The sequence below is a fragment of the Bombyx mandarina genome, chromosome 07 (genome assembly GCF_030267445.1).
Source record: "Bombyx mandarina strain Sakado chromosome 07, ASM3026744v2".
NCBI lineage: Eukaryota > Metazoa > Arthropoda > Insecta > Lepidoptera > Bombycidae > Bombyx > Bombyx mandarina.
The window spans coordinates 2,476,156-2,499,891 of record NC_143214.1 but is presented as its reverse complement, the minus strand read 5'-3'; the positions used below and the strand labels follow the sequence as shown (position 1 = coordinate 2,499,891).

At 46.0% G+C, this 23,736-nt stretch overlaps 1 protein-coding gene across 1 annotated transcript; it reads left to right on the top strand.

The window, feature by feature from the left end:
• The first annotated feature begins 1,840 nt into the window (after window positions 1–1,840).
• Window positions 1,841–23,400, top strand: LOC114245543 (uncharacterized). The gene is made up of 6 exons (XM_089728916.1): window positions 1,841–2,473; window positions 2,978–3,271; window positions 18,430–18,547; window positions 19,112–19,630; window positions 20,039–21,150; window positions 21,706–23,400. The coding sequence occupies exons 1-6, from the start codon at window positions 1,841–1,843 to the stop codon at window positions 23,398–23,400; spliced, it is 4,371 nt and encodes a 1,456-aa protein (XP_089585042.1).
• Window positions 23,401–23,736: the final 336 nt, after the last annotated feature.

Genomic DNA, 23,736 nt, shown 5'->3' with positions numbered 1-23,736 from the left:
AAGGTGTGTCGCGTATTTACGTTGTAGATGTCTATGGGCTCCAGTAACCACTTAACACCAGGTGGGCTGTGAGCTCGTCCACACATCTAAGCAATAAATAAAAAATCTTGAGCAAAGTCTATAAATGAGAAACGGCTATGGATGCACAATGCGTACGATGAAATAACTGTCTAGCTAATTATTTTTATCAACTACGTTAAAAAATCCATTCGATAGAAGTAGCGCAGAAAATTTTAGCCAATGATGACGAATTTCTAGGCTCTGCAGCGACTGGCTTCTATTGAAAAGTAATAAATGACGAAGACAACTCATAATTGCATCTAATTGTTAGATCATTTACAATACCATGTGCGATATAATTTAGTTTTATTTAGGAGAGCACAGGAAGGGCCGCGGTAAGCGGGGAATGGCGACGTCTGGTGAAGCACACCATCACCCAAACTGATGACCACGACCACTCTGCCAAAAGTGCATACGATTGAGAAGAATAATTTAATTTTACGAAAGCAAACATTTTTTTAAAACTTAAATTACAGACTTTCGTAAGGCCAAAATTGTTTAAAACGAAAAACATTGTATATCACGGTATGACCAAGTGTATCCTAATATCGTGACTAATTTTCTATCACCGCCCCTCGCAACAGGTAGAAAACCGAACCAAAATTAAACGTTCTATAAAACGCACGATTTTATACTTTGTGTAGTTAGAAAAACGATCAAAATGAAGGTATTATAATCTTCCCCACACAACGTGGTCTCGCCTTGTCGCGGCGGTGGGGCTTAAGTGTGCACCCCGATACCGTGGAGCAGCATTGTCTGCAGAGGGGTGCCGCGAACTAAGAAGACTGCACACGGTGTTCCCTTTTCCCACCTTTGCTGGACAAAGGGTGCGTGAAGCGGGAGAAGGCTCCCTTCTGGAGACCTTTTGGAGGCTAGGCCATGTCCCCGGCAGCTCTTTGACTGCTAAAGGGGAAGGCCCTCCAGAGGAGGGTACCGGTACGCCGGCGTGGCCACGTCGTGGTCAGACGTGTGGGTCTGTCAGTAATGGTAGACCCCACGTGGATGAGAAGTGAACCGGAGGGCACTCCCTTCCGGTCGCTGGTTGCCATGTCCCCGGCTGCCTCTTGGCGGCTACAGGGGAAGACCCTCCAGAGGGGGGTACCGGTTTACCGGCGTGGCTTCGTAGAAGCATACCGTAATCCCTACCGAGTAGGGGACGGGGGCCGCTGCCTAGCAGGGGCCGCGAGGATGTGTACCTCTATAAAAAATGCCCTAATCTTAAGCTTGTGACGTGCCCGGTGATGAGATGAGTGGCTGGAGGGAGTCCAGTCGTAAGGGCCGTCCCAGGGGACCGACCCCTGGTTAAATAACAAAGGACCAAAAAATGATGGCAAACTTAAAAATAAAATTACCCCAGGAGGGTACCACCCTAGGTGGAGAATCCCTCCGTGCTTCCACCTCGGTGGGAGCATGCTGCCCCGCGTATTCTGGGGGGGGCAAAGCATGCCACGATGAAGGGGGCTGTGCGACGGGCAGCGGAAAACCCGTCGAACCGAGGTGTGACAGCGCTGGCTCGACGCGCTCTGCGCTCGTCAGCGAAGGCGAGGCGGCTGGTCCGAAAGGGACAACCGCCAAGAAGATTAGGCGGAAGAGGAAGTCTTGGCGAGCTTCCTCTCGTGAGGGGGTAGGGGAGCCAGCGTCATCCTCTGGCGCAGATGCCCCGCCGGAAAAGGTGTTGGTAATCTCCGATGCAGCCTCTGCTGCGGAGGAGATGCCGCCCCCTAGAGGGAGACCCGCCCGGAAAAGGGGCGCGCCGTCACCGGCGCCATCATCAGTGTCAATGTCTGTCGCCTCGTTGGATGGGCAGACGACAGAGGAGGAAGAGAGCGGCCTTCAGGATCCTGCCATGGTCATAGACAGGGCCATGAAGACCGTGAAATCATACGCGGCCAATGGCACCAAGACCAAAGCCGCTGGTCGTAAACTGCGAGAAGTGGTCTCGCAGGTCTCGAAAGTTCTGCCATCAGTTGCTTCTGCCAATGACCAGGTGGTACAGCTGATGGCGGAGAATTCGAGACTTCGAGCACAGCTCCAAGCTCGGCAACGGCCCGATGATGGAGCAGCGACGTCCTGGGTCGCTGGAGCCCCTCGGAGCTCCCGTCTCCCGGCGCTGACTGGTGATCAGTGGCCTGTGCTGCCACCACCGCGTGCGGCACAGGAGCGTCCGCGTCTCCCGTCACCGCGCTCTAGAGAGACGACCGCCGCCGCGCGGCAGCAAGCACTCGCGGGGCCACGGATGCTGGCTCCGCCAGAACCGAAGCCCTTCAGCCTGGACGAGGTCATCAACCGCACCGTCCAGGCTGTAGTAGAAAAGCTGGGCGGGAGGCTAGCGGCTCTTGAGGCGAGAGTGACTGTTTCGGCCGACGTTAGGCAACCGGCGGTGACGGGTGCTTTGGCCACCCGTTCCGCTCCTGTACGGGCTCCGGCCACCAGGTCGGGCCCGGGACGGGATCGAACTAAGCGAGGGGGCGGCGCTAACGCGAAGCCTCCATCACAAGCACCCCAGTCCCGTCCGCTGCCTCCGCCCCCGTCAGACATGGACGAGGGGTGGAACGTGGTGGCCCGGCGGGGTGCCAAAAAGGCCTCACTGGCAGCTCCCCAAATGGGTAGAGCGCCAGTGGCCATGGCGGTTCAGGCTGCACCCCAACAGGGTCGAGCACCTGTAGCCGCCAAGAAAAACAAAAAAACAAAAAAAGGGAAGAAGTCGTCGCGGGCGCCGCGATCAGCGGCAGTGGTTCTAACTTTACTGCCTGCCGCTGAGGCCAAGGGCATCACATATAATGATGTGATGGCCCGGGCGCGTGAAGCAGTCAACCTGGACGAGATTGGGGCGGAGGAGGGCCTCCGCAGCAGGCAGACGGCCAATGGGGCCAAGCTGTTAGAGTGTCCCGGTGCCGATAGTCCCGGCATCGCGGAGCGTCTGGCGGCGAAGCTTCGTATGGTCTTGCCTGAGGAGGAGGTGCGGGTGCACAGGCCGGTAAAAATGGCGGAATTAAGAGTGACCGGCCTGGACGACTGCACCACCAGGGATGAGGTGAGAGCGGCCGTCGCTACCCAGGGCAACTGTGCACCGGAGAATGTAACCGTGGGTGAGCTGCGCCGTGGTTATAACGGGGCCAGCTCAGTGTGGGTGCGTTGCCCGTTGGAGACGGCTGCCTCCCTGGCTGCTCCTCCGCCCGGGGGACCGTCGGGGAATCCAGGCAGGCTGCGCGTGGGCTGGATAGCGGCCCACGTGCGCCTGCTTGAACCACGCGCCTGGCGATGCCTCCGGTGCTTTAGCACCGGACACGGTCTCGCCAGGTGCACTAGCTCGGTTGACCGCAGCGGTCTGTGTTTCCGCTGCGGCCAGCCGGGCCATAAAGCGGCGTCCTGCGCGGCCGCCCCGCACTGCGCTCTGTGCGCTGCGGCCGGGCGCAGGGCTAACCACCGGGCGGGAGGAAAGGCGTGCCTCCCGTCCGGTGATAACACCGAACGCAACCGGCACCGGAAGTCAAAGCGCCGGCAGAGGAGAAAGTTGGCCAGAGGAGCACTGGCCAACGCTGTAATCCCCGCTGCGGCACCGGTGCCGGAGGGTGGGGGCAGCGGTGAAGGGGAGGGAGCGATGGATGTGGTCCAACAGTAATGGACCGCACCTATCGCTTCCTCCAAGGAAACCTGAACCACTCCGCCAGAGCTCAGGACATGCTGTCTCAGAGTATGGCGGAGTGGTCTATAGATGTGGCTGTGGTCGCCGAGCCATATTTCGTTCCCCCGGCAAATGATTGCTGGTTCGGGGACGATGGCGGCCTGGCGGCCATAGCCATAAGAAGAGACGCGGCGATCCCCCCCCTGGCGATGGTGACCAGGGGCCAAGGGTTCGTCGCGGTGCAGTTGGAAGGGACCGTCGTGATCGGGGCGTACTTCTCTCCGAACAGGCCTACTGTCGAGTTCGGGCATTTCCTGGGCGGGATCGGGGCGATTGCTCGCCGCCTCGCTCCCCGTCCAGTGATTCTCGCGGGGGATCTCAATGCGAAGTCTGTCGCATGGGGCTCCCCCCGCTCGGACGCTCGTGGTAGGCTACTGGAGAGGTGGGCGAACGCGGCCGGCCTCTGTTTGTTGAATAGAGGTTCGGTTGCGACGTGCGTGCGGTGGCAGGGCGAGTCTATTGTGGACGTTACGTTCGCAAGCCCGGCCATCGCACGCCGTATCCGCGACTGGAGAGTTTTGGAGGGGCGGAGACACTGTCAGATCACCGATATATTCGGTTTGATCTCTCCGCCCGCTCCACAGTCGCGGACGTCCACGGGGACCACCCCCGTGGTGCGTCCCGGTCATTCCCCAAGTGGGCACTGAAGCGCCTGAATAAGGAGCTCCTGATGGAAGCCTCTACGGTGGCGGCGTGGGCGCCCATGCGTCCACACCCGGTCGAGGTCGAGGGAGAGGCAGGGTGGTTCCGGGACACGATGCGTCGCATCTGTGATGCGTCGATGCCCCGGATCGGCCCTCGACTTCCTAATCGCCAGGCGTACTGGTGGTCGCCCGAAATTGCGCAACTCCGCGTGGAGTGCGTTCGGGCGAGGCGCGAGTGCGCCAGGCATCGCCGCCGCCGCCTGCCGCGGCGCAACGATCCGATTGCGTTCGCGGCAGCAGAGGCCCGGCTGCACGGCACATTCCGCGTCGCGCAGAGGGCATTGCAGCTGGCCATCAGAAGAGCCAAGAACCAACACATGGAGGGTCTCTTGGAGACGCTGGATGAGGATCCGTGGGGGCGGCCCTATCATATGGTGCGCAATAAAATGCGCCCATGGGCCCCCCCGATCACGGAGCGTCTCCAGCCTCAGCAGCTGCGGGACATCGTCTCGGTGCTTTTCCCGCAGGAGCGGGAGGGATTTGTCGCTCCCGCTATGGACGCGCCGCCGGACTACGACGGCGAAGTCCCTGCTGAGGTGCCCCATATAACGGGGGCGGAGCTCCGTGTGGCCGTTCGCAAAATGTGCGCGAAGGACACTGCACCCGGCCCGGATGGCGTCCATGGCCGGGTTTGGGCCTTGGCTCTTGGTGCCCTAGGGGACCGACTCTTGAGACTTTACAACTCCTGCCTCGAGTCGGGACGGTTTCCTTCATCGTGGAGGACGGGCAGACTCGTGCTGTTGAGAAAGGAGGGGCGCCCGGCGGATACTGCCGCCGGGTACCGTCCCATCGTGTTGCTGGATGAGGTGGGCAAGCTGCTGGAACGCATTCTGGCAGCCCGCATCATCCAGCATCTGGTCGGGGTGGGACCCGATCTGTCGGCGGAGCAGTATGGCTTCCGAGAGGGCCGCTCAACGGTAGACGCGATCCTTCGCGTGCGGGCCCTCTCGGAGGAGGCCGTCTCCAGGGGTGGGGTGGCTTTGGCGGTGTCGCTCGATATCGCCAATGCATTTAACACCCTGCCCTGGTCCGTGATAGGGGGGGCGCTGGAACGACATAGAGTGCCCCCCTACCTTCGCCGGCTGGTGGGTTCCTACTTAGAGGACAGATCGGTCACGTGTACCGGACATGGTGGGATCCTGCACCGGTTCCCGGTCGTGCGCGGTGTTCCACAGGGGTCGGTGCTCGGCCCCCTTTTGTGGAATATCGGGTATGACTGGGTGCTGAGAGGTGCCCTCCTCCCGGGCCTGAGCGTAATATGTTACGCGGACGACACGTTGGTCGTGGCCCGGGGGGGAGTTTTGCTGAGTCTGCCCGTCTTGCTACGGCTGGGGTGGCGCATGTCGTCGGCAAAATTAGGAGATTGGGCCTCGACGTGGCGCTCAGTAAATCCGAGGCCATGTGGTTCCACAGGCCCCGGAGAGTGCCACCTGTCGATGCCCATATCGTGGTTGGAGGCGTCCGTATCGGGGTCGGGGTGCAGTTGAAGTACCTCGGCCTCATTCTGGACAGTCGTTGGACCTTCCGTGCTCACTTTCAGAACCTGGTCCCTCGTTTGTTGGGGGTGGCCGGCGCGCTAAGCCGGCTTCTGCCCAACGTCGGGGGGCCTGACCAGGTGACGCGCCGTCTCTATACGGGGGTGGTGCGATCAATGGCCCTATACGGGGCGCCCGTGTGGGGCCAGTCCCTGGCCGTGGGGGTGGCGAAGCTGCTGCAACGGCCGCAACGCACCATCGCGGTCAGGGTCATCCGTGGTTATCGCACCATCTCCTTTGAGGCGGCGTGTGTACTGGCTGGGACGCCGCCTTGGGTTCTGGAAGCGGAGGCGCTCGCCGCTGACTATAGGTGGCGGGCTGAACTTCGTGCCCGGGGCGTGGCGCGTCCCAGCCCCAGTGTGGTCAGAGCACGGAGGGCCCAATCTCGGCGGTCCGTGCTGGAGTCGTGGTCCAGACGACTGGCTGATCCTTCGGCTGGTCGTAGGACCGTCGAGGCGATTCGCCCGGTCCTTGTGGATTGGGTGAATCGTGACAGAGGACGCCTCACTTTCCGGCTTACGCAGGTGCTCACTGGGCATGGTTGTTTCGGTGAGTTCCTGCACCGGATCACAGCCGAGCCGACGGCAGAGTGCCACCATTGTGGTTGCGACTTGGACACGGCAGAGCATACGCTCGTCGCCTGCCCCGCATGGGAGGGGTGGCGCCGTGTCCTCGTCGCAAAAATAGGAACCGACTTGTCGTTGCCGAGTGTTGTGGCATCGATGCTCGGCGACGACGAGTCGTGGAAGGCGATGCTCGACTTCTGCGAGTGCACCATCTCGCAGAAGGAGGCGGCGGGGCGCGTGAGAGACGCACAATCCCGCCGCCGTCGAGCGGGGGCCAGGGAGGCGGATTTCGCCCAAGCCCTGGCCCTCTAAGTGTTTCGGGTCCCCCTCACATGTCGGTCTGGGGACCGGCGAGGGGGGCCTAAGAAGACGACGTGCAAGCTGCTCTGCACGCGTTTTACGCAAGAGCATCCGGGTGATGGAAGGCCGGCTATCCTCGACCCACGCTGGTTCTGGCCCAGCGGGGTATTCCGTAGGGTATCCCACTCTAACCGGCGCCATCTAGGCGGGCTTCGGACAGTCTGCCGACCGAGAGGGCTGGTGGTCGTGGCGCCGACGACCGCCAGTCCGGCGTCCCGAGGGGGAGGGTGATGGGAGAGATGTGCTCCGCACTAAACGCTTCACTTTCCCCCCTTTGCCTTGTCATGAGTTCTGTCTCATGCGAGGTTTGGACGTTGGTTGTTGAGCGACAGGAGGTTTTAGTCAGTTCGACTCTGACATACCCCGCCCAGTATCCCCAGAAAAGGGCGGAAGTCCGGCGATTTCCTCCTGACCTAAAAAAAAAAAAAAAAAAAAAAAATTATAATCTTTGTTTCAGTTTACCCTACTTTTGACCTACTGCCAATTTTTTGTAGGAAACCTTTGTGTTCGTGCACGTGTGCAGAGTTAACAATTTCATCGGTTTTTTTTTGTGATGTTATTGTTGTGTTCTATAAGGAACATCTTGGTGGTGTTTGCTCACTAGATTGCATTGAGGCTAATTTCACAGGTTTTTTTTTTTCTAGAGCAAAGCATAATAGAGCCTACAACAAAAGTGTAGATACGTAAAAAAGAAAAAATAGAGTTGCGTTGACCGTACTCTTTTGATTTTTTTTTTGTAACATATACAACTTTCACTTTGATTTTTTTTATATGCAGCACACGATTTTTTGAAGTACACGGTCAGCTAAGCCCATGATGCTCCTGTCTGGTGTGTGTATGGTCAGCCAAACCCACGATTCTTCTGTCTGGTGTCGAATTGAGAGTGAATTGAAACACCTATCTACATAGTTTTAAATTGAAAGGTTAGGAAACACAATTTAAATGTCCCCCTCAATCTTGAGACATAAATCTGTCTCTCAATTGCAGTAAAACAATTGTATTTTTTGTCCTAAAACAGGAACGCAAAATTGTTTTGTGATATCAACCCACATTTAAGTATATGTGTAAATGAAGCTCTCTTGGCCCTTCATTAATTACATTTAAGTTTCCCGCGCATTAGCTTCCACCACTATCATAATAATATTATCTGTGGTGGAAGCTATGTTCATTCCATAATTGGATTTGCTCTCTGGCTTCGGACATTCAAAAATATAACGTGCTTTCTTAATAGATTAAAAAACTTGCAGATTTAAAAAAGGGTGAAGCTATATCTTTCAATGTTGTTTCTCTTTGCAGGTTCGAAAATAATTATAATAATTGTAAGTGTAGAAATAAGTTAATAAAATAATAATAATAAAAATCTCTTTGCAGAGCAACAACTTGGTTCTTTGTTTCATTACAAAACACATTACATATGTATAAAATAAAACAAGCTTTTTATACTTTTTTTTTCTAACGAACAAATATACTAACAAACAAAAAAAAGAAAAAAAGAAAAAAATGGTGATTGTATTACAGATTCTACTTTAGGGGCTGAACAAATATTACCCGATAGTTCGATCCCTTGAGATGACTATGTATGTGTTTTACAGTGATCATCGACATGCAGACACACTTCGATTTCTTCTTCTATATCGTTCCCTCACTGCTGAGGATCGCGACCACATGTGGCGTTCCTCCACAGTGCTCGATCATGGGTGGTATGGACCCCGTGGTACAGACTACCACCAAGTGCTTCCCTTACTAAATCTGACCATTTAGCTGGTGTTCTACCCACGGCGCGCTTGCCCTCTATGAGACCCGCAATTATGAGCTTCTCTAATTTATGCCTGGGAGACCGCATGATGTGTCCGAAGAAGCTCATAACACGTTCCCGGCAGATGGCAGAGAGCCTTTTTTAGACCAACGTAGATTTTCTAGTTAAGAAAAGTTCCTGTGCCTAGTCTCAAAGTTACCGTCCTCGCCGAACCCGCCGCTTGCGATGAAGGGCTCGACGAGTAAATGAACCCATAGACACAGCCCACTGAGTTTCTCGCCGGATCTTCTCAATGGGTCGCGTTTCCAATCCGGTGATAGATTCCGCGAAGCACTGCTCTTGCTAGGGCCAGTGTTAGCAACACACCCGGTTTGAGCCCCGTGAGCTCACCTACACGCCAAGGAGAAGCTGAAATAGCCTCTCTAGGCCATCAGCATAGATAGGGATAAAAAGCACCTAGTCTCGAACCTGCTACCTCTAGAACGACGGGTACTATGCAATGTGGCCGGATCATGAGCATGATGACTATTTTGAGCGATATTGTTTAAGCAATAAATTTATCAACGTTTAAAATGAATACACTGTATACATTTCGCGCTCATCATATGAACTGGAATTCAAAACACAATAAACCTAATTCTCGATGTGGACTCGATAAACATTCGTAAATTAAACAAATCCTAAAATCTAGATTTCAGGATAACGGTGCGTTTTCACGGTCTATTCGGGCACGAGTTAGATCCACGATGGGTGATTGGTGATTGGTTATTGCTTAGATGGTTGGATGAGCTCACAGCCCACCTGGCGTTAAGTGCTCACTGGAGCCCATAGATATCTACAACGTAAATGCGCCACCCACCTTGAGATATAAGTTCTAAGGTCTCATTATAGTTACAACGGCTACCCCCACCCTTCAAACCGAAACGCATTGCTGCTTCACGGTAGAAATAGGCAGGGTGGTGGTACCTACCCGTGCGGACTCACAAGAGGTTCTACCACCCGTGAAATGTAATGTGTTAATGCAGATAGAAAGCTGAGACCTTAAAACTTACATCTCAAGGTGGGTGGCGCACTTACGTTGTAGATGTCTATGGGCTCCAGTAACCACTTAACATTAGGTGGTCTGTGAGCTCACCCACCCATCTAAGCAAAAACAAAAAAAACAATTTTTTTTATTATTAAATGTGCTGTTATAATTGTTTCAATCTTATTACATGAATAGGCTACAATTTAGGTTTGTTCTAATCATGTATCAATGTAATTGTTCCCGCAGTGTTAAATTAATATGCATTGAAAGCAAATATTCTGATAATAATAATTGTAAATAGTCATGCTTTAACAAAAACCGAATTTTTAATAAGCAACAACAATATTATTATTCTATCAAGAGTTGTATTGCGAATACTTTCTCACGACAACAATAATGATTGGTTAAACCATACTCAGTGCTCAGTGAACACTAATATCTAATTTATCGCCAACAAACTGTCGTGTTCTATAAATACGGTAGCCGTTTTATAAACCTATCGCCCAGAATATTTTTAACAAGTGACGACTTGTATTTTACTACCGTCTAATTAGCTGTTCTAAACAAATCCTACGATGAATTACCCCAATGATCTTTATCTTTCTTGAGCTTTCTCAATGTCTCTGGATCATTAACGCGAGTTGAATTATGGTTTCGTGATTATTATTGCCCTCTATTGCCGTCTGTCATAGTCAGTATTAGTAAATTAATCCAGGAGGATTATATGGCTTCCCTTTATTTCGCTGGACTTGTAAATTTTTATAGTTTTAGAAAAAACCTAATACAGCTCAATTTTATTTTAGTACTTTCAGGCCGTGTGATTAGCCGGAGCTAGTGATAGCAAATTCTCTCAGGTTAAGACCGCGAATAGCTGGAATACCCCCTTAGGCTATTAGTGCTTAGGTAGGGAAAAAAGTCTACGCTTAGATAAGGTTGACTTTGTACTTCTGTCACCGAATAAGATTCCTTTGAATTTGGTAGCTGCTATTCCAAGTCTACTAGTGGCACAGATAGTAATACTTTTTATGAGAGTATATTAAATATATATGTATATTAAACTGGCTGACCCGGCAGACTTCGTAGGGCCTCAACCGATGAATAAAATACCTAAACTTTTGTATAAAATAAACTTAAAACAAACAAAAGGAATCCGTCCGACGGGGGACACATTAATGGGAAAACAAAATTGTTATTTTTATTTAATTCCGAGCATTTTCATATTTATCTACCTTTTAAACCTTCTCTGGACTTCCATAAATAATTCAAGACCAAAATTAGCCAAATCGGTCCAGCCGTTCTCGAATTTTAGCGGGACTAACGAACAGCAAATAATTTTTATATATAGAGATAGAATAGATATCATCATCATCATAGTCAGTCTCTCTTGGCAGAGCAGTCGTGGTCATGTGGAATTTTTATTTATTAAAGCCTTGACAGATGATTTCTATAGTTTGCGAACTGAAGCTTGGCGTATGCACTCGTTAAGTGAGGTTTCATTAAGGTCTTTCACCTGATTAGTCCAGCGCATGGGGATTCGTCCACGAGATCTCTTACCATTGACCCTACCCTGAACAACAAGTTTCTCGATAGACTCTGCTGGCCGTCGCGATACGTGTCCAAAATATCGAAAATATTATATATAGATATATAACTTTCAAATATCGTTGTTTATCGAACCATGGAGTATAAGACCCTAAGACCTAGATATCGGGATAAGACCTAAACTGTCGCTCGATCAACCTAGATAGGATTTAAGTGCGCCCGAGCTGAATCCTTTGTTTGGACCAGTCGATGTCCGTTATAAATCTAAGCTTCGAATGTTTCACAGCTATCAGCGAGCCGTCATCGAACTGAATTACAAATGTACTTCGTAACGTGATAAATCTTGTTGTTTTATTTGGATTATGGAATATTGATAATAAGTTTCGTAATGCTGTACTATCTAGTTTCAAAGACGAATCTATTGCGTGTTTGGTACAGAATGCAGAAGATTGTAGCTATGCTGAGATCTTGGAGCTTATATCTCAAGGTGGGTGGCGCATTTACGCTGTAGATGTCTATGGCCTCCAGGAACCACTTAACACCAGGTGGGCTGTGAGCTCGTCCACCCATCTAAGCAATAAAAAAAAAGTTTGGTATGAATCAGCCAAATTCTTAAACATACAAGGAATTCGGATCTAGTAAGAAGACAAACAATGAACTATTGTTTTGTTGAACGATAAAGCACGTTTTCGCAAAACTTACACTTTATTTTCATGTTAAACCATCGCCTGTGAGCATCAGCAATATTAGGTGCAAAGTCAAAACGCTAACTACCATTTAGAACTCTACTCAAACCACGTCCAAAGAAGCACGTGTCATAGCACCTAAGAAACAATTTAGGTAATTCAATTCATCCTATAATGATTTCTGGGGAATCACTGTAACACACGCAGATAGTAGGGATAAATTTTGTTATGGTACAAGTGATGAGATTTTAAAAAAGAAGATCGCGCGTTCATCTCAAACACTTCCTCAGAGGACTATCTACGGTACATAAGGTGCGATGTATAGAGACAATCAAAATCCCACCACAGACTCAAAGGTTCGAAAGCCATCTGCAAAATTTTTACTACCAAAAATCATATCAAATTGTCGTGTTTTATTATGATTTGGAGTTTGCAGTCAACGCCTATTAAATATTAATTAAATGTTAAATGAAATTATAGAGTCCAAGACGTCAAAATATTACCAATAACTCCTGTTGACAATAACAGGTAAACCATGAGATCGACTACACATTTAGATCAAGAAATAAAAAAGAATATCAAAAGCTAGTAGTTCTAGAAGTCTATGAAATAAATTAAATTTGCAACATAGTCTTTGTTGATTTCAATAATACGTTGGTTTGAAAAAAGTCACATCTTATCGACGTAATGGTTTGGGTCTTATCAGGTAATGGCTTTAACTTTTTTTTTAACAAATAGCCACATTTTTTTTGTTAGGGATGCTCTTTTACGCAGTAGCTTTCAATATAGGGCGAAACACCTAGTTTTTACCACTATTGTAGATTTAATCTCGACTCTTTGTTTAGTTTGCGAAAAGATTGTATAATTGGTTATTTGAATCAAAATTAAATAATAATATGTTTATTTATATGTCGTATGTTAAGGTCCCAAAAGTAGACTCATATCGTTACGTAGCCCCTTTTTCGCGAAGCAGCTATTTTTGAGTTGTTATGTCTTCTTTGGAGGCGCTCAAATAGCTGTCGGCACATCTCACCCCTCTGATTGAGCCCTTGCTCGTCCTCCTGTCCTGGTGAAACTGTAAAAGCCTCCGGCCCATCAATAATCCCTCAATCTTGAAAAAAACCCTTTTTGTTTCAAAAATGTGTTCAACTATACCATTTGAAAACATTACGTTAATAAACTTCATTTAATGTTTAGAAATACAACTTATTGCTAGTACGAGTATTGCGTGTTTCATCTAAACGATTTTATACTTGATACAGTGCACGATTTACAACAACACAGCAATCATATCTCAGAGTTGGATTTGGTCTGTTTATTTGCGAAGGATAGCATAGTATTAATTGTTTGACTTCATCAAGGTCGTCGCATTCATTAACATGCGACATTTGTAAGTACTCCGGTATTTGATTAGCAAAAATATGAGAGATAGCATTAAAAATAAACAGAATATCGTTTAAAAATTCAAAAACGAATTCCTATTTTTTTTAATTAAAAGGTAACAAAAAATAGGTTTGCTCACCCTAGAACATTATCAGTCCACAACATGTCCGAACCTGCCTTCACAAAAAAAGAATTGTTTACATTTTTTTTGTAAGCTTTTTCTATGGTTTTGTCAAGGGATATTTTTTACAAGCCACGGGCTACGTGTGGTGAGATTTACAGATTAAGTTTTTATTATGTGCTATGGTGATTCTTTGTTTTGAATCATTAAGAGAGTTAATGGTTTTTGACCTGTAAAACTGACGTTGCTAGTGACATGGGTTGAGTTAACTTGGCTTAGGGTCTGATCAGCGACAACGCTGTGAGACTGCCACTTACTCAGCGCGATATCATGGCTAGGGCAGTGCCACCTTCGAGATGACTTGCGTCCTGGTTGGTACGTCGTCTTAGTACTCAGTCGTCCAGGTACCAAGTCGTCGTGGCCTAAAGCATAAGACGTCCAGTGCATTCGTATCTAGCGATGTACCGCTGTTCGAATCACGGAGGCGGGTACCAATTTTTCTAATGAAATACGTACTAAACAAATTCTCACGATTGACTTCCACGGTGAAGGAACAACATCGTTGAATAAAAATCAAACCCGCAAAATTATAATTTGCGTAATTACTGGTGGTAGGATCTCTTGTGAGTCCACACGGGTAGGTACCACCACTATGCTTATTTCTGCTGTGAAGCACTAATGCGTTTCGGTTTGAAGGGCGGAGCAACAATTGTAACTATACTGAGACCTTTAGAAATTATTTCTCAAGGTAGGTGGCGGCATTTACTTTGTAAGTGTCTATGAGCTCCGGTAACCGCTTAACACTAGGTGGGTCTAAGCAATAAAATAAATAAATAAAAAAGCCAGAGGCTAAAGCATCTTAGTGTTGCTTTAACCATTGCACTTACACTGCGACGTTGCGTGGAAGTCGACAATAGAATGTCATTATCGTGATTGCGACAAAAACACGCTCGAGACCAGTTTCGCCTGCCCCATCTTGTCCTCAATGGTCAAAAAGACAAGATACAGAAGACGATGCTTGACATATGTGAGTCCAGTGGAGTGAGTAAGAGATTCTCCACCGCTTTCAGGTTTGCCTCAGAGTGCAAGGGATCCTGCTAGTACCAGCTTAGTTCCCTTAGTCACATCTATACGTATGCATATTTCAAGTCTTTGCTATCGTTTGCTGTCTTAAACCTAGTTACCTTCAAACTTAACCACGAAAGCATAATTAACAAAGAATCTATAAACAAAAGTAGGTACAATTTTAAAATCACCAGTTCCACAAGCCTTATTAAGTACATTAAGTGCTTGGTAGTCACTGTGAGTTTTGAACACTTTCCATTTCGAGTTCCCACTGTATACGTACCTGATTATGGCGTACTGAGCTGCAAATAACATGGATCGACAAAACAACAGGTGCGGTATGGTGCAATCTCGCATCATAGCTTAAATTAACTGAATTCAATAAATATATATACGGAGCTGTTGATCTGTTATATTGTACGTACATTTTAGTGAGATAAAGAAGAACTGTTATTTTATACGCATAGTAAAATACTTTATTTAAGATTTAATTAAAAGACATTAATAATTTATTTGTTTTTCATCAGCAGTTAATTTAAAAAAATATTGAAATAAAAAAATATAGTTTTACTTTTTATATTTCAAAACTTTTTTACTTTTTATATAAATTTATAACAATCACCATGAAATTAGTTTTTAATCGACCATCGTTATAATTCATTGAATGTTTCATATTAATTGCACTGATTTTAATTACAAAAGGACTCCGGTATTACAATCAATCCAGTAATCCTGTTTCCCCTTCATATATAAATTTGTAATAGACGTTGAACAAAACATCGCATTTGAAAGAAACGTGTGCTCACAAGTAGAGCAATAAATTTTAGAATATATAAAACATTACTGAAGTAAATTTTTAACATAATAAAATATGACTAATGAGTGTACTGATTTACAACAGCTTTACACCAGATGAAAAAAAAAAGTGGTGTTTAACAACAAAACCAAAAAAGGTTTTGTTGTTAAACACCAGATGGTCCGTGGGCTCATCTGTCTAGTGACGCAAACAATCTTCGTAAGAAGCGGTTGAAATAAAAAAAAATACGTCAAAATAAATACAAACATCTCTATATAGTTAAAGTACAATGAACTCTTCACGGCGCGCGGCGATACTAATCTCCACGCATCAGTCCGATTGCAATTCATTAAAAGTACCAACGGGCATGTGTCGCTTTTTGCATTTCATACTATATTCCATAGACTAGTGATGACAAAAATTACGCTGAATAGAAAAATCAGTAAATTCCGGACCTTTATCACACATTTACGATCTATAGAGATTTCCGAATCTACAAATGGAATTCATTTCACTCAACAAAACTAATATATATTTAACAAGCTAATATAAATACTTGCCGCTTAAGTAGTTTCTTAAATAAAATTCTAAGTTAAAGACAAACAATTTAGTTGAAATAAAGATGTTTCAATCACGATTTATTATTTTTATGTTCTCTCATACTGGATTTTTTAAGATTAAATCAGAATAACAAATAATAAAACATAATATTATTATATTGTTACGTTATTCATACCACAATAAAGTAACAAATAATTATACTTTTTTTTAAGTGGAATAAGCTCATGATCAGCTGTTACTTGTGTTTTCATACTTACGATTGTTTTCTTTACTTTTACTTAACGCAGGAGAAAGCGCAATTCAATATCTAACAGTTGATTCAAAGTTTAATTGCGTAGATATTTAATTTGAACCCTTTAGTTCCTGAGCTATTTAAATCAAGCCAGATTGTATTAGTGATAGGAGACAATTAATTTTTATAGACACGTCAAACCATGGAGAAAAGCTTTCTCCAGTATCTGATAAGTTCTATCTCTGCTACATCGAGCTTTTACAATCGATCATCGATATTAAAAGCAAACCAATAACAAGCCATATAATAGCTTCCGATTAAAATGCACTAGGGGTTGCCACAGATTAAAAACTATTTAAACACGGCAGGCAGGATTACGAGCTCCCGTACCAATCCTAGCGAGAGCTTTTTCCAATATTTCGTGATATAGTTCTTCATTAAACGCTCGGCAAACTGTAATGTAGCTATTTTACATTTGTTGACAACGAAATAAAATATAGCGGTCGTAATTTAAAACTGTAATTTATGTTAGAGAAGTATTCACTTTTATTAATATGTGCATCACAAAGCATTGAAACAATCGGCTTACGTCTATGCAAGCAGCTTATACGCCGGAGAGCAATAGGTTGGGGATAAAGTTTCTTCGCATTTTTTAAGAAAATTCACAACATTTTTTAATATAGTTTATTTGCATTTAACTAAAGTATGTAGGTACCATTTTGTTCGATAACTTTTTGCCATCCTGCAGGTAGAGACATGATCCTATTGCTATAGAAAATTTGGGGCTTCTGATCAAAATACGTGACTATCTTACGTGATCTTATACTTGTCGTGCGTGCTCCACTTTTCATCACCAGTTATCAGCTTCTTCAAAAATGGTTCGGTTTCATGACGTCGTAATAAAGAATCACAAATGAGTACACGGTTCATTAGGTTTCTTTCAGTGAGCTCGTGAGGTACCCTAATATCGAGCTTTTTTGTGTACCCAGTTTTTTCAAATGCGCCAAAACTATTTTGCGGTCAATTCCCAGTTCTTCTACGTCGTAAATACAGATATGTCGATCTTGCTCCACTTTTTCAAAAATGGCATCCATTTTATCCGCAATAGAGCGAGCAGAGCGACGTGCATCTTTGACATCAAAATTTCCAGATCGAAAACGCTTAAACCAAATTTGTGCTACTCTCTCAGTCACTGCACTAGGTCCATAAACATCGCAATTTTTTTTCGGGACTTGCGTAGCATTTTTACTTTTTTTGTAGTAAAATTTTAAAATGTATCGAATTTCTTCATTAGATCCACTCATCTTGACAGTACGAAAAATAAATAAAATCACACATTTTCCTAATTTGAATTTGGAATTATCTTCTTTAAAATTTAAACTTTTAATGATACCAAAACCAGCCAGATAGCTATATTGAGAGGTGCAAGGTTATTTGGCTTCAGCGATGTTTTTGCTGCTTTCCCGGAGAGCCATTTAAAGTTTAAAATTCGAAAAAAATATCATTCACAAAACAACGTCTTCAGCTATTTGAATGGAGTAAGCTTAATTGAAATTTAATTAAAAACATCGAACTGTTGATGCTAATACCAAATAAAACGCCTTTTTAATTAGAAAAATAAATGTCGTGTGTTGTCGCGAAATGTCACTTGAACCAAATTGCTTTTCCCCCCGCGATAAATATGAATATGTTGATCTCCAAAAATATTGTCTGCTATCACACTAACATTTCTTATGGATTGGATTTGGATTGGAAAATAATACTTACGTTAAACTTATCGTTCTTATTATACAGCGCAGCTTCTGTTGTCATGAACTTGTTAGCGGTCAGTAGCGAAATTAATAGTACGTACACACAGACACTATTTGTCGTGGCGTGCAACCTCATTGACAAGACATAAAACCTATAATGACTACACATAGACAGACTAAGACAGACATTTGAAAATAATTCAAATATAAATGGAACGAGGGCGTACGTGACCAGCAGCGACGCAGTACATTTTTTGACTTCTGAAAAGACAGACATACAAAAAGACGAAACAGAACGAATATTAAATGACCGTTCTTATATAAGATGTTCAAGTGACCTTCGACCGTTCAAGTAGTCATTCGACCGTTCAAGTGGTCCTTCGAGCAAAAAGACAAGTTCTATGGTGAAGACAAGACTAGGAACAGACACCGACATGGCGACGTCTTCGACAAATGGTACGACCGCCGCTGCTGACCAGACCGGGCGAGACCGACAGTCCGTCCACAGCAGTCGCGCACCGTCACCGACCCCGTCTGTCCGGTCCACCGTCTCCAGTGCAATGACTCAGATTCGACGACAAAAACTAATACAACTAAAGTTGGACGCTGCCGAACAACGCGCACGACTACACCTGCAGCTTCTGGAGGAAAAACTAGCCATCGAAAGTCAGGCCCTAGAAGAGGAAGAAGATCCGCAACTGACTTGCAATCCACCAGGTAACTCTCAAACATTACCAAACGCACATGACGTAAGATTACCGGCTTGCTGTCAGCAAAATTCAGAAGAGAATGAGCTAGCAAATTGCGTAACTAAATTCCTCGCAAGACAGTCAAGTACTCGAGAATTGCCTACGTTCTCTGGTGAGCCCGAGGAATGGTCTCTTTTTTATAGTCAATTTACATCGACAACAAAATTATGCGGCTATAGCGATGACGAGAATATAGCCCGACTCGCGCGATGTTTGAAGGGACGAGCACGTGACGCAGTGTACGCGCTTCTTGTTAGCGCTAGCAATCTCGATCGCATTATCAGCACATTAAAATTACGTTTCGGCCGACCAGAAAATATCATCGAAATTTTATTGAATAAAATTCATGCAATACGTGACATACGTCACGACGACATAGACCGTCTAATAGAGTTCGCGACGGCTGTGCAAAATATCACGGCGACTATGAAATCAACCGAAGAAATAGGACATTTAATGAATCCAACGTTAATACGAGAAATTGTGAGTAAGCTGCCATCGACGTTACGATATCAATGGGCGATACATGCAGCGAGCTTAGGCGTGAAGACCGTCACGCTGTCACATATATCGGAGTGGCTTATGACAATGGCCAACGCTGCTTCATTCATCAGTCCTCTGACCACCAAGACGTCTAGTGATGTGAAACCACCAACCAGACCGGATCCTAGACCTTGGAGACCAGCAGTGATGGCGACGACTCCAACGGCAGTAAATTTATCCTGTACTCTTTGCGGCGATGCGCATGACATACAAAGCTGTGAGAGGTTCATACAGATGACGACAGACGATCGTTGGAGATTCGTAACTGAGAAGAAGTTGTGTTTTTCATGTTTGTCCAGCCGACATCAATTAAGGGCTTGTGAAAAAAAGACGAAGTGTGCTGTTCGCGACTGCATGAGGGTTCATCACACTTTGCTCCACGCTGTGCGACGCGTCATGAAAATTGACAATGCTGTCAACCACACGGACAAGACCGTTAATACTCTCAACAGTGCGGATCGGCATGTATTTTTAAAAGTGGTTCCAGTTGTAGTATCCGGAGCGAAAGGTGACGTGCTAACCTATGCACTTTTAGACGAGGGAGCAGCAGTGACACTCGTGAACTCGTCACTTCTGGAGAGAGCTGGCATTACTGGACCGACGTCGAGCCTTCGCATCCGTGGCGCGTCCGGCATGACAACCATCGAACCGAACTCTAGACTAGTTTCTTTTAATATTCGCGGAGTAAATGTATCATATGTATATAATGTAAATAGTGCACGTTCTGTAAATAATCTTAATATATGTGTAGATAGTTTTAGATATAAGAAAATTCTAAACAAATATCCGTGGGTGACTGACTATGTAACTGACTTTGACATACGGCCTGACATGATTGAACTTCTTATTGGACAAGACAACATTGATTTGATTATTACTAGACAGATAATACAAAGACATAAGACTTGACCAATAGTTTCTAAGACTAACTTAGGTTACGTAGTTCATGGAAATGTAGGACTGGGTAGTATACCAGACGATACAACTGTTTTACATTCTTGTCGATGCGACGAACTACACGAGCTGGTCAAGCAGTCTTTCTCCACAGAGTCGTTTGGCGTTAAGCAGACTAACGACTTTCCTCGTTCTCGAGAGGATCAGCTAGCGCTGAGCATCATGGAGCGAACCACTAAGCTCTTGCCCGAAGGCAGGTGGGAGACTGGCCTGCTTTGGAAGTCTGACGATCTTCAGCTGCCGGACAGCCTACCGTTGGCTATGAGCCGACTCAACGGTGTTCAGAAGAAAATGGTGAGGTACCCAGAGTTTGCTTCTCAGTACAGGTCTAAGATAGAAGAGAATTTGGACAAAGGGTACATCACGAAAATTCAATCAGGAGATCCTGCGACTAAGACTAGGATCTGGTACTTGCCGCATTTTGCAGTCTTCAACCCCAACAAACCGAATAAGCTGCGGATTGTTTTAGACTGTGCTGCGAAGTCTGGTGGTAAGTCTTTTAATGATTTCCTACTGCGAGGACCTGACTTTTTGACATCACTACCAGCAGTCTTATTAAAATTCCGGACAGGAAAGTTTGCTGTGACAGCGGACATACAGGAAATGTTCCACAGAGTTCTCATCCGACCGGAAGATAGACATGCTCAGAGAATTTTGTGGGATGGTGAAACTTACATCATGAACGTCATGACCTTTGGTGCTGTATGCTCACCGTCATCAGCACAATTTGTTAAAAATATAAATGCTCGTAGGTATGAGACGACAAAACCTGAAGCATATAAAGCAATTGTTGATCACCACTATGTCGATGATTATATCCACTCTTTCGATCATGAAGATGATCTGATCCGGGTGGTGGATGACGTGGTACACATTCATGCTTCAGGTGGGTTTAACTTACGTAATTTTGTATCGAACTCAACACGTTTACTATCTCATTTACCGGCTGAGAAACTTGCCCCGAGCTGTCTGAAAATCCTCTCAGACGTTAAAGATGACCAGGTTGAAAGAGTACTCGGAGTGCGTTGGGATCGAGAGACTGACGAATTTCTATTTCATTTGAAGTTCCCGAAGGTGAGCGAAGCTATTAAGACAGGCATTAAAAGACCGACTAAACGCGAAGTGATGAGACTTATTATGTCTCTATTTGACCCGTTAGGTTTTTTGCTTTACGTCACCGTGAAGGGTCGTATTCTGCTACAGACTATATGGAAGTCAAATGTTGGTTGGGATGACGAAGTTGAGCTTAGCCAGTTTGAAAAATGGCAGTCTTGGTTGACTCAGCTTCAAAAGACCAGTGAATTCAGGACTCCACGTTGGTTGTTTAACGACGGATGTGGCAAGCAAGAACCGCCAGAACTTCATATTTTTTTGCGATGCAAGCAGCAAAGCTTTCGCCAGTGTGGCATATTTACGAGACAAAACCACTGATGGCAAATGGCACGTGTCTTTTGTCATTGCACGCGCACGTGTTGCACCTCTTAAAGTGATGAGTATCCCTCGACTTGAGCTACAAGCTGCGCTTATGGGTGCAAGACTAGCTCACACTTTGAAGAAAAATATAGACGTGAGTACCGTGACCTACTGGTCTGACTCAAAGACCGTGATAAGTTGGCTTAGGTCTGACAGGAGTTGACTGAGGTCAGTCACTGGAGGTGGGTACCTTCAGGACTGAATGCTGCAGATGACGCCACAAGGGAGACTGTTGCCGAGGACAACACACGATGGATGAATGGACCGTCATTTCTACGTGAGCCCAAAGAGACCTGGCCACCAGATTCTATCATAAGTCTGGACCCTGACGACGTTGAGGTTAAGGTTTGCACAATTACTTTAATGACTGTACAGCTACCCGATGACAGTCGTTTTTCCCGATACTGGAGACTTATCAGGAGCACCGCTTGGTTTATGCGTGCAGTACACAACTGGATGCACAAGAGTAGCAAGCGACACGGTGAGTTGATAGCCGACGAAGTTAAAGTAGCGGAGCTAATCTGGATTAGAGAAAGCCAAAGACGAATGTTCTCAGACGATATAGAAAGTGTCAAGAAAACCGGACAAGTGAAGCGAGATTCTCCGCTCCGTCAACTTACACCATTTTTAGACAAGGACGGCATCCTCCGTATTCGTGGGAGGATCTGCAGAGCAGATGGTGATAACGATTTCAGGCACCCTATAATTTTGAATCCAAAAGACAGATATGTGAAATTACAACTTATGCAGTATCACGTGGACTCAGCACATAATGGACGCGAACGTGTGCTGCATGAAGTGAGACGACGATTCTGGATAATAAATGGACGTAATGCAGTAAAGATGACATGGAATGACTGTCAGTTCTGCAAGAACAGTCGTGCGAAGCCCTCGCCACCACTCATGGCTGATTTACCAGATGTTAGATTGAAGGAGGTCAGTCGACCTTTCACTTACACCGGGTTAGATTATTTCGGTCCAATTATAGTGAAGGTTGGACGTAGACACGAGAAAAGATGGGTAGCACTATTTACATGTCTGACAGTTCGCTCTATCCATCTGGAGTTGGTTCACGATTTGACAACCAGCTCCGTGTTGATGAGCCTCAGACGGCTGATAGCGAGACGAGGCTGTCCAAGTATTATTTTCAGCGACAACGCGACCACCTTTCGTGGGGCTGACCGTGAACTGAAGCGAGCTGTACAAGCTATCGACAAAGACGAACTCATCACCTTCGGTAGCATCCGACACTTGGAGTGGCGATTCATAGCCCCTGACGCACCTCATATGGGTGGATGCTGGGAGCGGCTCGTGAGATCCGTCAAAACAAGCTTGCGAGTAACGCTCAAGACCAGAACACCTAACGATCAGACATTAATGACACTCCTGGCTGAGGCCGAATTCATGGTGAATTCAAGACCACTGACATACGTACCTCTTGATTTTGACGACGACTTGCCCTTGACTCCGAATGATTTTTTACTACCAAAGACAGAATTTATTGACCATCCTTTCGGAATGTTTACGGACCATGATTTACTGAAACGGACTTGGAGAGAATCTCAACGACTTGCAGACTTGATTTGGAAACGCTGGGTCAAGGAGTACTTGCCCACTTTGACACGACGAGACAAATGGTACAGAGATTCTGACAGACCACTGGCGATTGGTGACGTCGTAGTTGTTGTTGACTCCCAGCTACCCCGCAACCAGTGGCCGCTTGGCAAGATCGAGCAGGTCTTCCCTGGTAAGGACGACATGGTTCGCGTTGCTAAAGTTCGGACCAGACATGGACTCTACACAAGACCGGCGACGAAATTGTGCAGGTTGGACGTACACTCCTCATCTTGAGTACCAGCCTTCTGGTACTGGAGGTGGGGATGTCGTGGCGTGCAACCTCATTGACAAGACATAAAACCTATAATGACTACACATAGACAGACTAAGACAGACATTTGAAAATAATTCAAATATAAATGGAACGAGGGCGTACGTGACCAGCAGCGACTCAGTACATTTTTTGACTTCGGAAAAGACAGACATACAAAAAGACGAAACAGAACGAATATTAAATGACCGTTCTTATATAAGATGTTCAAGTGACCTTCGACCGTTCAAGTAGTCATTCGACCGTTCACTATTGCTAAGCAGTAATACATTCAGGTAACCATTTAACACCGAGTGAAA